This window comes from Centropristis striata, chromosome 14 (assembly GCF_030273125.1).
Source record: "Centropristis striata isolate RG_2023a ecotype Rhode Island chromosome 14, C.striata_1.0, whole genome shotgun sequence".
In the NCBI taxonomy this organism is placed as follows: Eukaryota; Metazoa; Chordata; class Actinopteri; order Perciformes; family Serranidae; genus Centropristis; species Centropristis striata.
Window position 1 is genome coordinate 20,630,678 of NC_081530.1, and position 20,113 is coordinate 20,650,790.

The window sequence follows — 20,113 nt, forward strand, 5'->3', positions numbered from 1 at the left end:
TCACCCTAATGACATCATTGCTCCAAACAGTAACGTGTCACAACGGGTTGTTTAGGAAATCCATCAAATCATCTGCTGCTGCAGCAGGTTTTAGTCCGGGCCGCTATCAGTGGCAATGAAACGTACTTCACAATCTCTATAAGTGTGTGTTTCTGTCTGTGTTGCCAGTAACTTTTCTGACTTTTTAAGTTTAAGAGCTGCTTTGAGCTAAATGCTACCGTTAGCGCGCTATCATGCTCATAATGACAATGCAAACAAGCTGATGTTATGCAGGTGTAAGGCTGCATTCACTCCAAATCCGGTGGTGCAGCTAAAAATGCCAGTCCACCTATTTATTTGAGTAGGGGTAGTGCATTTGGGCTGTGGAAGATGGTGGCATAAACGTTGATTCAGACTCTGCTTTTGGAGAACTTTATGGATTCATATTGGAGCGATTCTATGAGGAATTTGGTGACATGTTTCCTGCAACAAGCTCCAGCACAAGGCAGAGTCTAGGGCTGTGCAATATGGTGAAAATATTCCATCATCACTGCATCCCCTGATTTGGTGTGAATGCAGCCAGATATTTACCATGTTCACCATGCTAGTTGAGTATGATTGCATGTTACCATTGGATTATTAGAATCAAACACAGTACTGCAGAAGCTTGTCCTTTTGGTTTGGTTTGGTTCGGTTTGTATCTTATTAAGATGCAAGGTTATCACTATTACTATTATTAACTGTTGTTTAGTTGTTACAGTAAATTTTGTACTGTCTCTATTGTCCATTAATGAGTCATGTTTTTTGGTTATAACTTGTATTCTTGTTCAAATAAAAACATTTGATCACAAAAAAAAGTAATGCAGAAGCTGATGCAAATTAATACTTTATTTCGTTATTCACCAAAATACTAAACAAATTAGATTTTGACTTGATGGTGGAGCTTGATAAAAAGTTTTGGGATCATCAAAGTGATAACAATATATCCTACCTGCACCAAATTTCATTAAAATTCATCCAATAGTTGGGTAGTTATTTCAGTATAGATCAAAGTGGTGGGCTGACCGCCATCAACTAAATAATTCTATTCAGTCAAATGTTCTGGATTTTGATGAGAGATAAGTCTATGAGGAATTAAGGATTTAACTTTTAATTCCATTCTCCAGAGGCGAAGCAAAGCAAAACAGTTCTTACTGGACTTCTGTACTCTCTACATCTAGCTGGATCTCTACTTTTCCTCTTTTCCTCTCTTAATCCTTTTATGTTTTGTCTTTGCAAGGAAAAGCGTTGGAGGTTGATCCTCAGTATTATTTCCCAAACGGATTTCTGTAAGCAGGCTTAAAAACTTGATCTTATTACTCTATAGGCTTATTGCAGAGCTGTTGAAGTGGCTTCAGAGAGTAAGCCACCAGTGTAGCTCTTTACTCCCTACACATGCCCTTCAGCACATCCTCTCTGACGGAGTCCTCCACAAATACAAAATCCACTCAAAGCACACACAAATGCATAATTCCTAAACTCTCACCTCTGAGCCATTGAGTGGGAAAAGTGAAGTCATCACTCTCCAAATCTCTAACAAGGCTATTGTGTGTGAGATTAATGTTCCCTCAAGGCCCCAGCAGACTGGACTGTGGATCTTTCAAGAGGAACTCAGAATATGACAGGTCCGCCCTGAACTCAAAACAGGAGAATAATACGTTACAGTGACCCGCATTAGCACTTGCGAATAGGTCCCTTTGCTGATGACTCAATGGTATATAAATGGCACTGGTTCAGCATTACCATGACACTGGGTTTGAGTGTGTGTGTTCACTTTAATCACCATCACCATGACAAACTGAAGCTCAGGGGCAAAAGAAAAGGTGCCATCAGTGATTTGGCCCGGTTATGCAACCATTTAATCAAATTCAAATTTTCCGAATTAAAAAGGAACAGGCAAACACTGAGAGTGCTGAAGCTATTCAAGCGTGTCTGAATGAGTTGCTGAGGCTCGTCTTTGGAGTCAAACGGAACGCTTTTTGTCTTCCACATCCAGTGGCAACTGCATTTATAACCCACAGTGTGTTTCTTTGTGTCCTAGCCAGGGGTAGAAGATTAAACGGCCACATTTATTAATGATAAGTGCCACATATTTGAGAAACAGTGAATAAAAATATTGATATTTCCGAAATAGCAGGTGCACTTCTTTGTGACGAAAAACATTTCCACAGGTTAACTTAATCTGGGGCATAGGTTTGGTTTTAGAAGTGCGGGAGACAATGAAGTCTGGGGTTCTTCCACCGAAACAAAAGGGAAAAACCAACATGAAGTGTGGTAGAATAGAGTCAGGCCACCACAAGCTTCAAAACAGCTTTTATGTTCCTTGCCAAGTCTGCACTTCTGGAGGGATAAACACTATTCCTCCACAAGCCATTCTTTTGTTTTGAATAAAATTCACCCCCATCCCCCACAGCTGACATGAGGGTGAAATTAGCTTTAGTGAACAAAACTTTATTGTACCTTGCTGGTAACATGTTTATTTCTGCTATAAACTGGGCATTTTAACATGGGAGGGAGTGAGGATTTACTCACTTTTGGAGCCAACCTCAATTGGTCATTCAAGGAACTGCAGTTTTTTTTTTTCCTTTTTAAAAAAAAAGAAAAGGTTCCTTTTATAATATGATACGTTTGTTTCTAGTAATAACGTCTTGTTATAGGACCTTCTTAAACAATAAACTTTTCACGGTATCACCTAAAACTGATCCGTTTTTCTATGGGCTTAAATTAAAGCGCATATTTTTCTGGCGTGGAAGCAATACACATCCATAGATTTTGCCATATTTCCACTTTAATTTTCGAATCCCCAATTTACAGATGTTTCCTAAACGCCTCTCAGCTAACGGAGGGCACGCAACGTAAGACAGCTGCGTGACAGAATTTCGGTTAACGTTAGTTTTAGAAGAGTGAAAAAAGAAACTTCTGACATTACGGAGCCCCCCAGGGGACACGGGGGGGGGAAAAAAAAGATGGGTGAAAAAAAAAAAAAAAAGATGGGTGAAAAAAAAAAAGGACAGACTTTTGCGAGATCCTGAGATACTTTTGCGAGATCCCGAGATACTTTTGCGAGATCCTGAGATACTTTTGCGAGATCCCGAGATACTTTTGCGAGATCCCGAGATACTTTTGCGAGATCCTGAGATACTGACGAAAGAAGAGGAGCAATGGAGGAGCGATATTCGCCTATTTTCCGGCGTTCTAACTGGAATAGCGTCAAGAAAACTGCACCAATTTCCCCCAGGATGGTTTTATTTTGTACAGAAAACTAAGACTGACATTTCACAGGCTTGATCAACTCACCAAAATCAGCGAGTCTGGCGAAAGATTAAAGTAACCGGGCCGAATATACGTCCTAGTGCCCAACGGCAGCCAGAGTGCTTAGGGACCGTCGCAAAAGTGCAACGTCTTTCTTTTCTATTTTTAATAACTCACTGGAAATTCATCTAATAAACACCAAACGACTTCTGATGTGTTCATGAACTCACTGTGGACTTCCCACACCCTTTATTTTCAATACACACCTTTTCAATTCCTTTTATTCAGTGTGTACAATATTTAAGCCTTTTATTTTATAATAGCTCTCTTGTTTTTATAGATATCAACACCAAACCACTTCTGATGTGTTCATGAACTCATTGTGGATTCCCCACATCCTTTATTGTCGTAAAACAAACACTTTAAATTTCAGATACCATTCCTTCCAGTGTGTCACCAATCACAAGACATCTGTAAGACAATGAATAAAAATGTAATTTATGTATTTAATTACTGTGCAGCCCAATTTATATATGACTATGTTCAACAAAAGACAAAGACTGCTCTTAGTATTTTAACTCCTCACTATTGCTTGCTATAATTGTTTTCTGTTTTGGAAAGCATCACGAGCTGATGGTCAAGTACAGATGCATACTTGTGGCTGTAGTAATCATATTTTTGTTTATTCACTTTGCTTTAACAGCTTGCAATTAATGCTAAACTACCTGAAAGGTTGTATCTGTCATGCTTGAATGACAATTTGCATGCTTGACCTGAATTAACAGCAGAAATTTTGTCATGAACACATCAGAAGTGGTTTGGTGTTGATATCTATAAAAACAAGAGAGCTATTACAAAATAAAAGGCTTAAATATTGTACACACTGAATAAAAGGAATTGAAAAGGTGTGTATTGAAAATAAAGGGTGTGGGAAGTCCACAGTGAGTTCATGAACACATCAGAAGTCGTTTGGTGTTTATTAGATGAATTTCCAGTGAGTTATTAAAAATAGAAAAGAAAGACGTTGCACTTTTGCGACGGTCCCTACGGGGCCGTTGGGCACTAGGACGTATATTCGGCCCAGTTACTTTAATCTTTCGCCAGACTCGCTGATTTTGGTGAGTTGATCAAGCCTGTGAAATGTCAGTCTTAGTTTTCTGTACAAAATAAAACCATCCTGGGGGAAATTGGTGCGGTTTTCGTGATGCTATTCCAGTTAGAACGCTGGAAAATAGGCGAATATCGCTCCTCCATTGCTCCTCTTCTTTCGTCAGTATCTCGGGATCTCGCAAAAGTATCTCAGGATCTCGCAAAAGTATCTCGGGATCTCGCAAAAGTATCTCGGGATCTCGCAAAAGTATCTCAGGATCTCGCAAAAGTATCTCGGGATCTCGCAAAAGTATCTCAGGATCTCGCAAAAGTCCGTCCTTTTTTTTTTTTCACCCATTATTTTTTTTTTTCACCCATCTTTTTTTTTCCCGTGTCCCCTGGGGGGCTCCGTATGACATAACGTTTACAACAAACACTTGATACTAAAATAAGTGAAGCTAGCTATATCGACTAGGAGCAGGATATATGCAGTTGTAGTTGTAGAGTTGCTGTTGAAATAGAAGTTTTGGACGAACTCCATCACGTTTCTTTCCAATTAACGTCAAGTGAATCACCCGCGTGAGTTGACGTTAACGTTAGCTACCTCAGGTTAGCTTTAAAATATTCCGTTATTAAATTGTGTGTTATGTTACTTTGCGAACTATGATAAAGAAAAACAGTCATTAGACACCGTTCAGTGATGTTAAGGAATATGGTTGTGGTATAGTGAGTTGTTCAGACTTTTGTCGGTGTAATTGAGGGTTAGGTTATAAGCTAAGTACAATATGTAATGTTAGCTAATGTTAGCTGCTGATCTAGCTCTAGTGAAGCATTATGAAGAAGTTTTAAGCTAATATGATACGTGAAGATGTGAAAAGGCATGATGGATATAATTTTGAGGTTCAGATTATAGAAGGAAAAAACGTTTATTATTCTTATTGTACAAGGGTTGTGTAAAAAAAACAACCTGTACTGGATGACTGCTGTACACACTTATGTGCAGTTTGTGTTATTTTTTTTGAAGGGAAGATTATTTGACCGCAGACATGGAACTGCTTCATCTGCTGTCTGGATGGTCATTGCTACTTGTGGATGCCTTCATCTGGACACTTACATCTGGATGTTGTGCCCTTCCAAGGGGGAGGTAGGAACCAAATCGACGGAAAATTAACAAAGGAGGTTGACAACTAATTTGCCCCTAATTTTTGGAATCATCTTTTGTTTTTTGGCTGGAGACTGACCAAAAATATATTTTAAATAGGTATGATTTAGTTTAAAAGAACATTAAAAAACAATAAAGTTGAGACTAATTTAATTTGGTCAGAGAATCCATTCATTTTTCCTTTATGGCCAATGCACCTGCTATTGTGAGTTAGGCTTCTTCTGTACTCTGTCATAAGGTGATCTCTGTAACGTGATTTTCTGGGGAAGCAGATGTTAGCAAAGTGGAGACTTGCGTGGTGTAACAACTTGCTGTCACAATGCTTTGCTGCGGGAAAAACTAAGGAAGAAGGCTATAGGAGTCTGGATGAGAAAATGGCTTGCAAGATACGGCCTACACAGGATGTCTTTTCTTTAGCTAGAACTTGAGGTAAGATTTTAACTGCCAGTTTTTATATCTGTCATCAGCAGTATGCTTACTTACCATGGTTATTAACCTTACTGGGGATTTCCACCGGACGCGTTACAGCAGCAGCACGTCTCCACAGCGTTTTTGCTGCGTCTGTCAATTCACACCGGGCGCGTTACAGCAGCAGCACGTCAGTTTAGCGAGCCGGCCGTATACACGCGAGATCACGCGATAATCCTGACCATATGGGAGACCGCAAGATCCCGTGATAAACTCTAAACTCTATTTATACAGTCTATGGATAAACTGTGTGTATAAAGTAAACAACAACAACAAAAAACAACTTACTTTGCTTCTCTGAGGTGAAAGATATGTTGATCTGACCATCTATCCTTATAAAAACAATATGTTATGTCATAAATGATTGTATGATGTTCCACTTCAACAATCAGTCTCTTGTCGTCCGTGTCGCCGATCCTCTGAGACCCTTTGATCGATTGCTGATCTGGTGCCCCGGTCATAACATAATGTTGATGTGAAGTAGTTTTAGGCTGCATGAACTGCGTATTGTGTTTTATTTTGAAAGGGGCGGAAGTGTTTTACGCTGATTCTGAGTCGGACTTCCTGGCTGGTGCGATCTGCTCTGTTGAGATTCACGCGATTTGGCAGCGTCTCGCGGAGAAATAGAAGTCCTACCTAATGCTCGCGTAGAGACGTTACCCGGTGGAACGCGCCCGGTGGAAATGCTCTCATTGATTAGAGTGTTACCTATTTGCAACGGCATACGCGACGCTGACGTGACGCTGCAGTAACGCGCCCGGTGGAAATCAGCCTTTACCCTCAGGGACTAGAATGCTGCTGCTCCAGAACTTATGTTAGCTTAGCCTGTAACGTTAACATTTAGCTAGACAGTTCAAAGGAGATATTGTCCACTGTTGCAATGCAGAATTGGGTTGGTATAATGAAAATAAACTACTGTTGGTGCAGTTAATAAAGTGTCAATATGTACCAACATAGAGGCAGTATGTGACTGTATGTAACAGCTGATCAACAGGTGTATGTAGCTCTAACAGCAGTGACCTGCAAATACGATAATTGATTTTTTAACCTTCTTGTGCATGATAGAGACATAACGTTAGATCTTGAGTTGCACTCTCTCGGTCTATAATTGGTGTCAATGTGTGGTGTATGTGGTTTGTCTGTTTTACTCTCTCATGGATATCAGAGAGTTTTGCTTTGTTTTGTTTTGGATAATCATGAAGCTGTACATACTGCCAAGACATGTTTAGGTGAAAAGCTAATATTAATCACAGCATATTAACTGCACCCAAATGAAAGAAAATAGTTTATATATAATTCAAACTGATTGCTAACAATGTCAGTAGAAACCCAAGAGAACGCAAACAAACAAATGATGGGATGAAAAAGTAACAAAGAGCTGTTGAAAGGATATGTTTATATAGGCTACTGTTAAAGTTAATGTTCTTTATTTTTGTTTGGTTTCTGTTTAGTTGGTGGACAGGTTGGGCTTCATGGAGCTGCTGTGGATAAAGATGAATCTGAATTTCTGCCTGGGTGAGGCCATGGGGAGACTCTCAGATTCTTGCCAACAGGTCTGTGTAGATAACAGGATACCTTGTATAATTATATAAAAAGTGCTGAATTATGCACTAACACTACCTGATACATCTAACTTTATAAAACTAGAACTAGTAAAACTATCAAACTATTTCAGTTAGTAAATAAAGAACTGTAAAAGTTGGGCGAACTAAAGTCAAGTGTAAATTGCTTCCTTGGCTTTATTTAACTTGTAAGCAGCTGCCACCACACCACGAGCGGCTGGAAAAAGATCTAAAAACTCTGATCTTCTACGTTCCCACATCATATACTCAATTTTAGATCACATGCGGAAGGCAGTGTCACTCAGATTGATGCAGAGTTATACAAAATGTCCTCCTAAACTTTTCACAAGTAAAACATAGGCCAGATTCCCATGAAGGCCAGCTGCCTCAAGGCCTCTCACAAATGACATGACCCACACTGAGCTTGACTGTCACCAGCAAAATGATTATTGCATTTTACTAAACTGGGTGTGCGTTGGATGGATGTATGGGACAGGAAGCACAGGATAGACAGCACAAGACCTCAAGGGTTAGCACATGAGTGTACGCTTTGAACACTGGGTTTGTTTTCTTAATAAGTTTACTTTGCAGTAAGAATTTAGATCTGAGATTTCACCACCCAGTTACTCACTCATAAACTGCTTGTGTATCCTCATAAACTCTTTTTAAGTAGGACAAGGCAAAATATGAGAATGGTGATTTTTTTTTTTTTTTAAATGAAAGCATATACACAATTTATTATCAAATACTAACTTTACATATATGGCCATGCTGTATTGACTTGGGTGTAATGGTACACAGAGGTCACAGTTTGGTTTTAACCCCTTCTATTATATGGTGTATAGGCTATATAGTCCAGTATGATGTGACTGACTTGCATGCCAATTAGCTTGTTGTACTAACCTCAGCATATGTTGGGACATACATGTGACCTGTCACAGTGATAACTGGTGGCCAATGAACCACTCGAAATCCATGTTTTTTTTAAACAATCTCTGATTTTTACATAAAGACAGTAGATAAAACATGTTATGTCAATCTTGTCAGTGAAAGTCACAAGTGTAACTAGCAGATTTTATCAGTTGTGGCTAGCTAATGATAGCTCTGTTGTGAGTTGGTTACACAGTATTGGATCATAGCAGATGAACATACCATTTAATCCTTTATTTACTCTTTTGCTCCTGTATTTTTGGCTTTGTAAAGCCTGAAAATGTGCAACGTGAAGAAAGTTTTACAGGCCTACTGTACCTAATTTTGATGGCTAACTATGATTGAATAATTGCTGTTTGGGGGGGGTTGAGCAAATCATTCATCAGCAATTCGTTCACACGGGACTAGACGTAACACCTCTTTTGATTTATACTACACAGCAGGGAATTTTTTTTCTATAGCTGTTCGTAGAAGTGATGTGTAGTTTTAATTTTGCACACTCAAGGTTACGCCGAGGTGGCGATTATCTCCCACTTAGTTTCCCTTGGACACAGCAACTGGCGCCCAGATTTTAAGACACCAGCAAAGTACGTCAACCAAAGACAAGAGCCCCAAGAGATATTTGCACATGCTTTGTGTCTTGGCCAGTCTGGGTTATTCAAGGGGTTTGTTATCTTGGGTCTCCTTCATGCATTTGTTCACACCACCCCTCGGCTCCCACACAGAGGGCCCAGCTTTTTGTAGCCCCCTGCTATCACTGAATACACACACTCTATCAAACACACACATGCAGGATTGTGCAGACATATACCGCATAACATTTAAGCATGAGCAGGCAGATGGAGACCGTAAACATCTTTGCACAATGCAGCTCACTCAAGCACATGCACTGTCACACAGATTTGGATGTTTTGGACTGGAGAGGAATGTTGAAGTCTGGCCAGAATTCAGACAGCTGTGTCTCCCCGAATCAGAGATTCTAATGGACTGTCCATAATAAGGACTTGACCTTTGACCCAGAGCCTTTCAGCACTGTGTTTCCTCACTCTGCTCCTTCTTCTAGCCTAATGATGAAGACACATTCCTTCTTCCCCTGCTCATTCTTGGATTTCACTTTTGTTTTCTTGAAAACATAACAGTAGAGGGTGTGCGTGATAGAGACATACTGTACATGAAATGAATGAAGATAGGGAAAGTGCATGTAATGTAATGGAGATATAGTGGGTGGATGAGAGATAGAGCAGAACCTTTTTTGCAGTCATTGCAGAATCTCACATTGATATTTGTTCAGTTTTTTTGTCTGGGCTACAGTGATGGAAAATCACTATCAATGTCATTCAATCCCAGGCAGTATTGACGTTTAAAGCCCCACAATGAGATATACTAAATGATGTCACTTAAATCAGCATTGGTTGAGGCTGGAGACGTGACGAAGTGAAAAAAAGCACTCCTCTCTATTTGAGGCTGCTTGAGACTTGCCCCTGCTAGGTTAACACACCTGAATCTCCGACTGAAGTGTTAGCGGTCCAGTTGCATTGTGAGGAACACAGGGACCAGGTATTGACAGGAACAAAGAATGCATAGAATACATCAGTGAAGAACTCTTTTGAAACGTCAGTCTTGGTTGATTTGGCGACACCTGTGGTTGCTGCTAAAAATCTAAACAATACAAGTCACATAGTTACATTCAAAATGACATGTTTACTGATCTCTGGGATTTGCTCCATCCGAGATACACCAGAGGAAATCCAGCAACTTATGTTTCCTTGGTTGTATGGGCATATTAAAGATTTGCTCTCTTATTTAAAAATTGCAGCTGCTTAACTTGTACCTCAAAGCACACGTTGTACATGTGCATGAGTCTTGTCCTCTGAGTTTTGTTAAGTATGTGCATGCAGACTCCAGTAATAATGCAAACTACTCAGTGAGAGGTAATGTAAATACATTTATTGGCTATAATATAAATATTGGGGATGATATGATAAAAAATATTAAGGTGCTTGAAAGATCTCCAGGTTTATTGAAACGTGGATGACAACAACTATGAAGATCTCACTTGTCTTTGTCATTTCTATTGTCGGGGGAGAAACAATAGAAAGGTGAGAATTAGACTATAAAAACACCTAGAAATATACCTCCCTTGTGTGTACTTGTGATATAGCACCTGTCACTGTACAGCTTGCAAGGGAGTAGAGTTGTATCTCAGGGGTAGATAAATTAAATACACACGTTTTGAGGGTTTTTTTGTGTTTAACACACAGGCAGAAAGGCAGGTCAACCACATGAGCCTGCAGTCAGAGCGCCTGTAAACTGATCCTCATAGTCTAAGCACATCCTCTGTGCTGGGGTCCCTTTTCTGCCAGGCTCACACACACACTCGTCCATGCACACATACTCACATTCCTCTGCAGGCTCTGCGAGGGGCAGGCGCAGAGTGTGCTGGAAGCTTGAAGCTGTTCTTCAGAGTGAGCGTCTCTCTCACTCTCCCCAGTCATTAAGTCAGAGAGCAGAGGAAGAAGGGAAGGCAGAGAGACCAGGGGAGGTCTGACGACACCAGCCCAGCTTGCCCGGCGACTATTTTAAATGCACGGATTGATATATGCATGCACACAGCTTGGCTTTGATTTACTGGAGGAATATCAAGATTTAAAACCAAGCTGTCACTCTGCAAGACATGTGTGCAACTTTTCCTGCCAGAACAAAAACTTAACGGAGCTTTGGAAACAGAGCATGTGTAAGTGGCCACGCTGAGAGAAGCAGTAGCTTTCAATGCTGGAGGTCCAAAGCAAGGATGGACACAGGCTAACAATGTTCTTCAGCACTTTCTGATCCAGCTTTGAAGGGGGGATATCCAGCCAAAACGAAGAAGGACCGGCTATAGATACAAGAACTTTAATCACCTGCAACTTCTACCCCAGGCTGATATGATGCTGTGGTACAACTTTGGCAGCCACTTGTTCTCTCTGGCAGCACTTCTGGTGATTGTGAGCTGCGGAGGAGGGGAGCAGCGGAGAGGGTCGGATAGCAGCAGCACCAGCAGCACAGGTGGCAGCAGCAGCAGTAGTAGCAGTAGCAGTAGTGGAGGAAATAGTAATTACAGCAACAGACGCTTTCATAAGATCCAGCATGGCCAGTGCACCTATACGTTCATCCTACCTGAGGGAGATGGGGGCAGAGGAGGCTCCTGCCGGGAGGCGAAAGCAGGCACCACTCCACAAAACACCAACTCCCTCCAGAGAGATGCTCCGCCGGCTGAACCAGAGTTTCCCAGCCAGAAGATCCAGCAGCTCGAGCACATTATGGAGAATTATACCCAGTGGCTGCAGAAGGTAAAGAGGGGGGTGGGCAGTTTCAGTGCATCGTGACAGAGTAGACCAACAATCCTTTAAAAAAAGAGTATTGACTGTGATGTAACATGTTTTTTAAAGGGTTGATTGAAACTGGTATGCAGTGGAATTTTCCGGTTTTAATGAGGTTCCCTGTTGAAAACATTGTCCGGATCCGTCTCTTTTGAAGTGGTCATGCTGTAGTGTATTTGTTGAGATATTTGTGTTTCCGTGGGCGTGTGTGGTCTCCGCAGAGTGTCTGTTTGTGGCTTCAAAAGATAACTTGTTTTGGTTTCTGGATGAGGCTCTCAGACTTAAACCGGACTGTGTTTGCTGTTTTCTCGTAGTCGACACATTGTTTGTCAAACTGTTTGTCAGAAGGAGAGTTTATGTGCTTTAGAGGTTAAGAATTTCTGTCTGGGTGATGCTGTGCGAGCAGTTTCAAACTAAAGCCACAACATGAAAAACATGCACTTAGAAAGGCGGCTTAACTGGAAAGATTACAATATATATTATATATTTCTATCAGTCATTGGTGTTGTGAAAACCTCTAAAATTATTGGATGAACTTGAAAATACATTGTAGTCAGCTTGCAAGATAGTTGTATTTCTTTGTTTGATTATTTGACAATTTATAGAAAGAACGCTTCTATCAGAAAAAGAATTTGAAGCTCAAAATCTTGTATTATAAACCCTGCTATGCTGTTATGTAACTGTGTACATTATCTGAATTGAACTTTTTGTTCTGGATGTCTCTCAGCTGTGTGATCTCCTAGCCTCCAAAGACATCTTGTACCACAGCATCCCTGTCTGTGGCTTCTTGTCCGTCCCAACAAACACATGTATTTTTTCCCCACTTTCTCTTTGTTTTTTCCTGAGTAAACTACCCTTTGAGTAAATTCCACAGATGTCCGTTTGAGTTGCGCAAAGCGTCGGTCATAGAGCAGAGGTAGTTATATGTCAGTCACCCCCTGTTCTCCAGTGGGCTGTCTCTTTAATGGCAGGAAGTCAGAGAGAGTCCCTTGAGACACTCGGAGAAGGAAAAGACAGAGAAAGAGAATGCTCCCTTTATTTATTCAAGTCAAGGACGTGTGAGTATAACTTGAAGATTCAGACTCACTTAAAAGAAAAAAAGAAGTGTAGCCTTTATTTTTGTATAGAATATAACCCTCATTTGTATTAAGCTGATATGAATATGATGAAATGACTCCTATTGAATTACTCTTGAACCACCAAATTAGAATTTATTTATAGAGCCACCGAGATGTTTACTATGTTCAAATATGGTTCTACTGTAATGTTAATGAGTTGCGAATCGTGAGGCCATCACTGATACGGCTTGGCAGGAACTCTGCTTTTCTAAGCTTTGAGACTCTGTGTCTCCAAACAGAGAGAGACTATCTCTCCGAAATGAATACATGAATCAAATAAACAAACTTCCAAATTGGCAGAACGGGCTCCTCAACTTTCCACAATATTGTCCTCAAATAAGATTAGCAGGTTCAATCTGTGGTTAATTTCAGAAAGCTAATGGTTTATTTTTCGTCTACAAAGCAAATGCACGCACAGATGACACACCTGATTGATTTGATGGATTACAGTGGAACTGAGGAATTAATCAAGCTGAACTTCATCAATACCCCAAGTGTATTCATTAGCAACCGGCTTCCCAAACGTGTCTGAGCTTCTCTGTTGTGTGCCTGCTTTTCATTTGCTCTCAGAAAGTAAACTTTTCACTCCTCAGATGGGAGGAAATAGTCATTCTTCATCAATTACCCAGGCGTTGGTCACAGTATGTTGCAGCGAGATGTTGATTGAGTTTGTAATTAGGGAGGTATAGTGTTGGTGGCCGCCCCGCCCTCCTGCAAATTCTGTTTGTTTTACTAAAACAGAGCAGATAGAAATCCAAATGAAATGTAGTGTCAGAGGTATTTTGAGCTTCCAGGACAGAATCTGTGAAATATCAGCTTATCATTGGACTGTTCATCACTGACTTTATCTCAGTTTGGAGGAGGAATTTACTGTATATGGTGTATGTCAGGGTTTAAAACATGATGTACATGGCATATATGTTTGTAGATTTAGTGTTCGTCAGCAATCAGCAATTTGTTTAACTTTAGAGGACCAAATACCATATTCCGTTTATCTATTTAAAGAAATATAAACCCCTTCGACTTTTATCGGCATTTCTACACCAGTTCACTATTTAAAGTCTGAAAACCTGTGTGTGTTTCTGCATGGCTTCCAAAAGCGATCCATGTGTCAAGAAAGGCCAGGGGTGAAATAACACCGGCTTTATCTTTGCTCAGTGGACCTCATCCGTCTGTGATAGTACAAGTGATACTATGAAAACACAACGGCAGGGTTGGTAGACTGAAGTTTTGACTAATGAGACCTCTCGAGTAACTTTCTCCTCAGAAGTGAAAAGGGGAGCACGTAAAAATGTCTGCCATCACCACTAATACTATCATGCCTCTTTCTTGACATTGTGGACTTTTGCAGGACTGGAGACATTTTTCATTACATAAAGGAAATGATTTTTATTAAAAAAGAAGATGATTATATTATGCAACAGTTAGTGCATTATATTTAAAAATGATTTATGAACAAAACTAAAGTAAATTCCCTGGATGCATACTGTTAAAAAACATCAGACACAAGTAACAAGAAGAGGATTAGCAAAAGAAAGGAATTGGCGTAGACATTTCAGAGGGGACACAGTGGTAATTCAGCCTAATTGCACTGCATGGGAGGGGGGACATCAGGATGCAGTTAACATTTTTCATCGAACAGAAGATTAAGTGTCCTGGCCAGTCTATCTATCTTAATCACGCCAGCGTTTTTACTGCTTGTCTCAGAGAAAGCTCGCCCTGATGTGGCTCCAGCCAGCCCTGATGAAAGAGACGGACTGAGGAGACCATTCCAGATAGCACTCCCGTGCCTCGTTGCTCAGTCCAGTGTGGGGGGTAGACAGAGAGAGTGATGCAGCAAACAGCTGTTGGGGAAGCATTTTAAGTCTGAGATCTTTCCTTCCTCAACCCAGGGTAGAGTATATGGACCCTGATAACATTCCTGACCAGTCAAAGGTGGCTTGTGTTTGTCCAAGGATTACTTCCTCGGCCTGCCTGCAAGGCGGTGAGTCTCAGAAACACTTGGCTGTGATCTCAGAGAGAAGACGCATCAGGAAAACAACATATTTAACGCGTAAAACAATAACAACAATTTGCCTTTAGTTGTGTAGCACCTTTATTGACTGTGCCAATAATCAACACTGCAATTTTGTGCTGGCCCAGACAAAAGTTGATCGTCAGAGAAAAATCATTCAAAATTGGTGGTTCTGGATTGTTCTGTGAGAAGGCCTAATCAACCAACAATGGACTGCAAAACAACTCCAACAACTGCCTGGAATTTAGGAATAAATAAAAAAATCCACACAGACTACGTGTACATGCACACTAATGTTCCACTATTATTCTGGATACAGGTATAGTACTGAAGGTCCTACAAGGTCGCTGATAACCACTGCAACAAGAAGCCAGATTCAACTGACTTAAAAGAAGTACTCTGACATTTGAGGAGAGTAGTTTATACACTTCTCTTTTGAGTGTTAAATGACAAGATCGACACAACTCTAATATCTGTCTGTTAAATATGAACACATATGGGACAGCAATGACTTCCTGTAAGTTACTGCTACCATCCAAAAAGAGGTCTGGCACATCACCCCAAGTCAAACCGTGCTTTTTAATTTTTTTCAACTCGGTTTTCCCGGCTATTCAAAAAAAACGATATATAAAGTGTTAATTTGTGAGCTTCAGGGGTGCTGATGGAAGGTCAGATGTGTTACATTGGAAACTAATGATTTCCCTTTTTATGCTGAGCTAAGATGAATGTCTTCTGTATGTATGAGTGGTATCAATCTTCTTATGTAACTCTCAGTAAGAAAGCCAATCAGTGTATTATCCAAAATCTCCCAAAGTATTACATTAAGATAATGAATAAAATGACGGATTCCAAACCTAAATTTTTGAGTTGATACCACTTTGGATGCAAATGCCTTTCTCAAAACGCCACTCAAGTAATGTGTCTGAAATTGGTAAAATTATCTGAAATTTCAAAGTACAAACCTGAGCAGATTGTTTCAGATAATTTCCGTCAGCACCAAAAAAAGTATTGAGTTTTGAAACAAAGTTCTACTCTCAGGTAGCAAGTGAGCTGATGAACAGATTGCTGTAATGTCGTTGACTTTACTGCCTGTTACTCTAGCTGCTGTTTCTCTAGTAAGCTGAAGAGCAATGAGGGTCAGTCTCCTGTTTGAAACATGAGAATGGATTGGTTGTTTAAGATAAGAAAAGGTTGTAGTGTTTAAAAAGAAGCGCACTATCTCGCTACACATTTTGAGAACATCCTTTCTACTTCTCTAATATTTCAAGGATGATAAAAATTTGGCAAAGATAGAAGTACAGCATGCCAAATTTGGTTTCTGCCCTTGGGAGTGAAAGTAATAGATCTTCTCGTTTCCCTCCTGGTGGAGACAGTAGAAAGTGGTTGAGAGCAGTGTTTCTTGAGAAGGACGGCCTGTGCCAAACTAAGCTGTTGAACAAAGGGAGGGGGAAAAACTATCGTCAGTGTCTTATCCCTGTGAAATTCCCATCATTATGCCTCTTGACGAACATGACTGTGCTGCATAAACAGTGGTTTAAACGGATATACTGACATGTGGGCAGCAGCTTGTTTCCCTTCCATACTGGGAGTTCATACGAGAATTGGTGAATATGTTTCTCTACTTAGTGCTATCAGAGGGCCACACAGCATGCCTGGGGATCCAAGGAGAATGCTATCTATTTTAGGGGTGACTGCCTCTATGAGAGTTTATTTTCACTGATAAAATGGGCCAAAACTAACAATCAGACGATGCAGAAAGGCTTGGAAATGCTCAGAGGAATAAAAAGCTCTTCCTTCCTGACCCAAAAAACTTGTAAAAAGGAAGCCATTGAAATTGCTGAAGGACACTACAATAACAGCTTCCAGAAAAGTTGTCTCGGCCGCACTTGCGCTATGACTGAAAGTGAAAAGGAAAATGAGCTCTCTGCTTAGCATGTCATGGGAATAGGGAAAAACATTACGGCCATGCCACAATATTTCCACATGGACGTGAGAATGGAGCCCGACATTGTTAATGTTCCTGAATTTCAGGAAAAGGGGCATTTAGTAGCTTTGTCACGCTCAATATGACAAGCCACTTTGTTTTTAGACCGCCTTTTTTCCTCCAGAATTCATATTTCAGTGCAGCCGGTGGCCCCAAACATGCAGGAGGTTTTGATATTGGGCAGGCAGGTATTGTGCACCAATGTCTCTTTAAAGCTCAATGAATGAAGCAGTAAATTTCTCAGTAATTTAACTGTGTGTCTTGAATCTCTCTAGTTTACCTTGTTGCAGCTATAATGCAGCCATGTGGTTCCTTTTCCATCACTCATCTGAGTGAATCGCTCTCTTGTGGGCACTTTATAGTGGATTTATTTTGTTTTAATTATAAGGTTATACATTTGGCTAAATGTGTGCAGGATTTATGATATCCCTTCAGAAAACATTGTTGCCTGAAGCCTTGTAGCTTGGCACCCACTGATGCATCTGTGGAATAAATTGAGAGCTTCCTATGATAGGTTTGTGTTTCCATGTGCCCTTGAGTACATTCACTCCTGTAATGGAGCTAATTTTTCTTCATTTGGTTGTCGGAGGTTTTATGAATGTGTGTCAGGTATTGAAGTGAAATTTTTGACCTGCAGTAATAGACTTTCAAGGCCCGATGGAGGAAGCGGAACAAGCTATAAACCCAAAACGACATATAAAATTGCAACATTTGCATTAATTTTGAGTTTTGTCTGTCTTGGTTTTTGGTCTCCTCCAACTCCTGAGGGAAATATCTTGACTCTTAAGCTGCTAAATACGCAAAGCATGTGCACCAACTAGTTGCTAGTTTTGTCTGTTTGCTGTTGGACAAGTAGAAAACAACAAAAACATAAAATCTGCAGGCTGTAAAACCAAAACAAGCAGCTGAAAGATGCTAAAACGATCAGTAGAGCTTTGGGGAACTGCAAAATCTCCTGATTATCATTTTTGTGTTTGTCATTACAAGCCAGACCTTAAACAAACAAGGTAATTTGATCCATTCTTCTAAAAAAAGAAGTTGGTTATAGCTGCTTCAACACATTTAGATAATGTTTTCTACTCTAGCATTTAAATATTTTCCTATAAAATGCCTGAAACAAGAGCAAAACCTGTTGTCAAAGGAACGAGTATAAATAATATTATTTTGGGCAGGGAAGTGGAAGTCATTAGTACTAAAAGTGTAAGTTATGGTCAGAGGAGTTGCCAGAAACACAGGGTTCATGGCTGTATCTCAGCCACTGTTAAGGTTGAGTGATTATGAGCCAAATATGAGATAGTAATAGCTTAGATAGAGCGAAACATTAGACATTACAGTCAATCTGAGTGCGAAGTTAGTGGGCAAGTAATGTGGTGTTATCACAGCTCACAGCAAAACACAACTGTGTTTGAACTTCACTCACAGGAACCGACTGTTATCTTTGTTGTATTTTTGTTTTATAATGACTCTTGATAAACAGTGCAGATGATAATATTACTCACCCGTATCTGCTGCTATTATTTTTCCTCTTGACTTAAGGTTCATTTGAGTTGTGCACTGTAAATCAAGGTTTAAGAAGGTCAGGGGAACTGAAATGGCATTTAAAAACAAAACCATGTTTGAGAATTTGAGCTGCTCGCAGTGGATACCGCAGGATGCGACACAGTGTGAATTTATGATAAAGTGTCAGTCAGTATTTTGTTTTATATTTTACAGCCGCGTTACTTCCAGGAAAAGATAGCACCAAGAAAACATGCATATCTTATGTTGCTGGTTCTGGCACCTAGCAGGAGAATGAAAAATCTGAATTCACTGCATGTTGTAATTTTCCTGCAGTTTACTGGAAGTTTACTTGAAGTTGTGTTGTTTGATCTGCTTGTATCTCTTTATGTTTACTATGTCAAGCCTGTGAAGAAGAGAGGAAATTTCCTAAAGCCTCCTCACGTACTACCTCTGAGGCAGACTTTCCCCGCAGCGTCTTTTTGATTCTCCTCGACAGATGTTGCTTTTTGAGTGTATGTCTTTGTCTGTCAACGCTGGGGAGCCTTCCAGAGGTTCCAGAGGATGAAACCGCTTCACCTTTGTTGGCGTTCAGCCCTGCGGATTTAGCGTTGCTATGATTTCAAATTGAAGAAAAACAAAAGAATCACAATCAGATGCTTGAATCTGAAAAGAAAGGGCTGTAGAACCAGCCAGAGTCTTGGAAAACTCACAACTGGAAGCAAGTAAAGGTGAAAAGAAAGAAAGAAGTAGCTAGGGACAGGGTGCAAGATACTGGGTGAAATTTACATTTGTTTCATTCTCTTGCAGTGTGGGCTAGATAGAGCTTCAAATGACTAATGGTTGGCTCCATTATTTTTGTTTTGTTCTTGTGGTGGTGGGATGGAAGCCACTTGTTCTTATAGTCTCCATGTCACATCCAGGAATTACCTCACTTATTTATTTAATCTTTTTTTGTCCTTTGGTGTTGGTAAGGGAGAAGTGTTGGTGGGTGAATGTACTGTATTACTTACATTGTGGGACCTACACATCTTAATAGTAGGCAGTCTGCAGAATGGCAGCCTGATTATAGCCCCGTCTGTTTTCTGTGGGTGGTTTGGACAATTGAGTGTGTGAGGTCAGTTTATCTGTTAAGTGATGTGATTGGTGTGACACCTCATTCAGCCTGCGGACAGACTCGCATATTCACACATTTAAAGATATTGACGCACATGCACACATATATACACCCATCCATTTGCATTTATGTTTTGAAAATACACTCTTAATTCTGTCCAGAGCTATACTTGCCTCTTCTGGGACCCGAGCCAGGCTTCTCACTTTCAGTACCAGCTGGAGTTGGCACACAGACCACGGACGTGACACAGTAAAGTGTGTTATGTATCCCCCACTGTTCAAAAATAACACCATAAAACATAGCGCAGTGCAAGTCAAAAGTCCTCATAAAATAATTTACATAGCTGACCTTTCACCACAGTTTCTTTTTCTTCGCCCTTGCTGCTTGTTGTGCATTCAGTGACACCCCAGTGATGTCAGAGCGGGTGATTAGTTGATAGAAAACACCTGCTGCACACCATTTGTGTTGCATGCTTTGATGAAGATTCAGACTTGGGATGCACCAATCCCACTTTTTCTTGCCTGATACAGGTTTCCGGAACAT

General features: G+C 40.4%; 1 protein-coding gene across 4 annotated transcripts in view; it reads left to right on the forward strand.

Moving 5' to 3' along the window:
* The first annotated feature begins 4,788 nt into the window (after positions 1–4,788).
* The window catches only part of angpt1 (angiopoietin 1), a 59,451-nt gene continuing 44,126 nt past the window's right edge, over positions 4,789–20,113 (forward strand). Inside the window, exons 1-3 of one of the 4 annotated variants that reach the window (XM_059350500.1) lie at positions 4,789–4,968; positions 5,384–5,503; positions 7,441–7,542. In XM_059350500.1, coding sequence (XP_059206483.1) covers positions 5,432–5,503; positions 7,441–7,542 — 174 coding nt within the window. In that variant the 5' untranslated portion in view covers positions 4,789–4,968; positions 5,384–5,431. Of the gene's footprint in view, positions 4,969–5,383; positions 5,504–7,440; positions 7,543–10,953; positions 11,811–20,113 lie in introns of those variants that run through there. The other 3 variants (XM_059350499.1, XM_059350501.1, XM_059350498.1) reach the window with 3 other exon arrangements.